The 2500-nt window shown below is 52.8% G+C and overlaps 1 protein-coding gene across 1 annotated transcript in view; it reads left to right on the plus strand.

The window, feature by feature from the left end:
* LOC143032632 (uncharacterized) overlaps window positions 1-1845 on the plus strand; it is a 3402-nt gene extending 1557 nt beyond the window's left edge. The window contains exon 2 of the mRNA XM_076197508.1: window positions 1-1845. This exon is cut by the window's left edge and continues 1274 nt beyond it. Within this exon, the coding sequence (XP_076053623.1) occupies window positions 1-1756 (1756 nt within the window). The 3' untranslated portion in view covers window positions 1757-1845.
* Window positions 1846-2500: the final 655 nt, after the last annotated feature.

A 2500-nucleotide genomic window follows, 5' to 3' on the forward strand; every position in this document is an offset into this window, starting at 1 on the left:
TTATGACCATGATGATCATTATGATCATGATGACCGTTATGATCATGATGATGATGATGATGACTATAATAGATTCGGATTTCACGTTTCTGGTGGGCCATTCGGCTACGCTCACACATTCAGTGGACCCCAGGCCTCCACAGTCATCACGTCTTCAGGTTACACCAAGGAAGTGGAAGACGCACGGAAGGCATTCCAGAAAGCCTACGACGCCATCGCCGCCCGCACCGGCTACGACGACGACGACGACGATGACGACGACGACTTCTACTTCTCTGGTGCCGGAGGCTATTCAGCAGCTGCCCACTCGTATGCCCACGGTGGACCCCAGGCCTCCGGAGTCATCACTGCTTCGGGATACACTCCTGAGGTGGAAGAGGCACGACGCGAGTTCCAGAAGGCGTACAACGCCGCCGCCGCCCTCGCTGCCTCCGCCCCCGACACCGACGACTACTCCTTCGGAGGTGCTGCTGTCCACTACTCTGGCCCCGCTGCTTCCCACTACTCTGGCCCCGCTGCTTCCCACTACTCTGGCCCCGCTGCTTCCCACTATGCTGGTCACCACTCTCACCAGACATACTCGGGCCCCATGGCCTCTGGCGTCATCACGGCCTCCGGATTCACTCAGGAGGTTGAGGCCGCGAGGAGAGAGTTCATGAATGCCTTCAACAAGGCTGCCGCTCGAGTCTCGACTTCCCCTTCAGCGGGTCCCAGCCACTACGGCGCCTCCCACTACAGCGGCTCCTTCTCTTCTGCCGGTGGCTATGCAGGTCCCCAGTACTCAGGGCCCCTTGCTTCTGGAACCATCACTCCTTCAGGCTTCACCGTCGAAGTCGAGGAAGCCAGAAAGCAGTTCATGAAGGCCTACGACGCCGCTGCCGCCCTGGCTGCCAAGACCCCCGACTATTCCGCCGTCACCTACACCGCCTCGGCTCACTCAGGCGCTGCAGGAGCAGGAGCAGGAGCAGGAGCTCCTCAACCCGTCCAGCCTACGCCCGAGGTGGCCAGAGCCACTGCTGAGTTCATGGCCGCCTGGAATGCTGCCGCTGCCCGCGTGGCCACCATCGAATCCACTCTGGTCAGGTCCTCGCACGGTAGCCACGCCTCCATCTCCCTCCCGACTCGCGAGGAAGCTCTCGCAACGCTCAGGAGGGCCAACGAGGAGTTCATGGCTGCCTGGAATGCTGCCGCCCGCAGAGCTTCCACCGTTCAGCACGCCGTCACCACCTACGGAGCTCCCCAGCCCGTGCAACCCACCGCAGAGGTTCAGAGAGCCACTGCCGAGTTCATGGCTGCTTGGCAAGCTGCCGCTCGCAGAGTACCAAAGATCGAGCAGGCCGTCGTCAAGGCTTCTTCTTACTCCACTGGAGTGCCACAACAGGTCCAGGCCACAGCCGAAGTCCAGAGGGCCACTGCCGAGTTCATGGCTGCCTGGAACGCCGCCGCTGCCCGCGTTCCCAAGATCGAAACCTCCATGTACTCTGCTGCTCATTCCGCCGCCGGAGGATCCCAGCAGTTCCTCAACCTCTTCAAGTCGGCCGAGCATACGGCCGTCAAGCCAAGTGGCTCCGTCGGCTACGTTCCCTTCGCGGTTGACGCTAGTTTTGCTAACAACGTTGGCACCTCCATCGCCTACGCTGGCACCACCGCCTCCTCCCCTGCAACGGTCTCCACCCTCAAGACCTTCCCTCTCTCCCATCGACTCTTCGCTCCCGTCCAGGGACTTCCTGTCTTCTACGACTGTGATTGTGATTAAAGATTCTTTTATTAGGGACTCAATGATTAAAGAAAGTATGAGTCTCATATTCAATTTATTTCTGAAATAGCTAATATAATACTTGTAAACAAAGGACTAAATCTATTTTTGTGAAAAATAAATATAACAGTCTGAAACAAAAAATTATTTCTCCTTTATATACATAAATTTATTATAGCATTTTCATGTGAAAACGCTGAAATATTTATTCATGTATTTATTAAAAATACTGGAAAACTTTATATTATATTGGAAAATATAACAACTACTTACACATCCTTCTGTGCCAGCAGGTCCCACAACCCTAGCTCTTTCTGTCTGTCTGTCTCTCTGTCTCTATACATACACACACACACACACACACACACACACACACACACACACACACACACACACACACACACACATACACACACACACACACACACACACACACACACACACATACACACACACATACACACACACACACACACACACACACACACACACACACACGCACACACGCACACACACAGACACACACACACACACACACACACACACACACACACACACACACACACACACACACCGACACACACACACATATATATATATATATATTATAATATATATATATATATATATATATATATATATATATATATATATATGTATATAGCACACAAGAAACCCACAGTCGGAGAAAAATGAACTTCGAATGAAAGAAGATTCTATATTTCGGCTACCAACTGTAGTTCT

The sequence above is a fragment of the Oratosquilla oratoria genome, chromosome 14, assembly GCF_046742065.1.
Source record: "Oratosquilla oratoria isolate Oo_2021 chromosome 14, ASM4674206v1, whole genome shotgun sequence".
NCBI classification, from domain to species: domain Eukaryota; kingdom Metazoa; phylum Arthropoda; class Malacostraca; order Stomatopoda; family Squillidae; genus Oratosquilla; species Oratosquilla oratoria.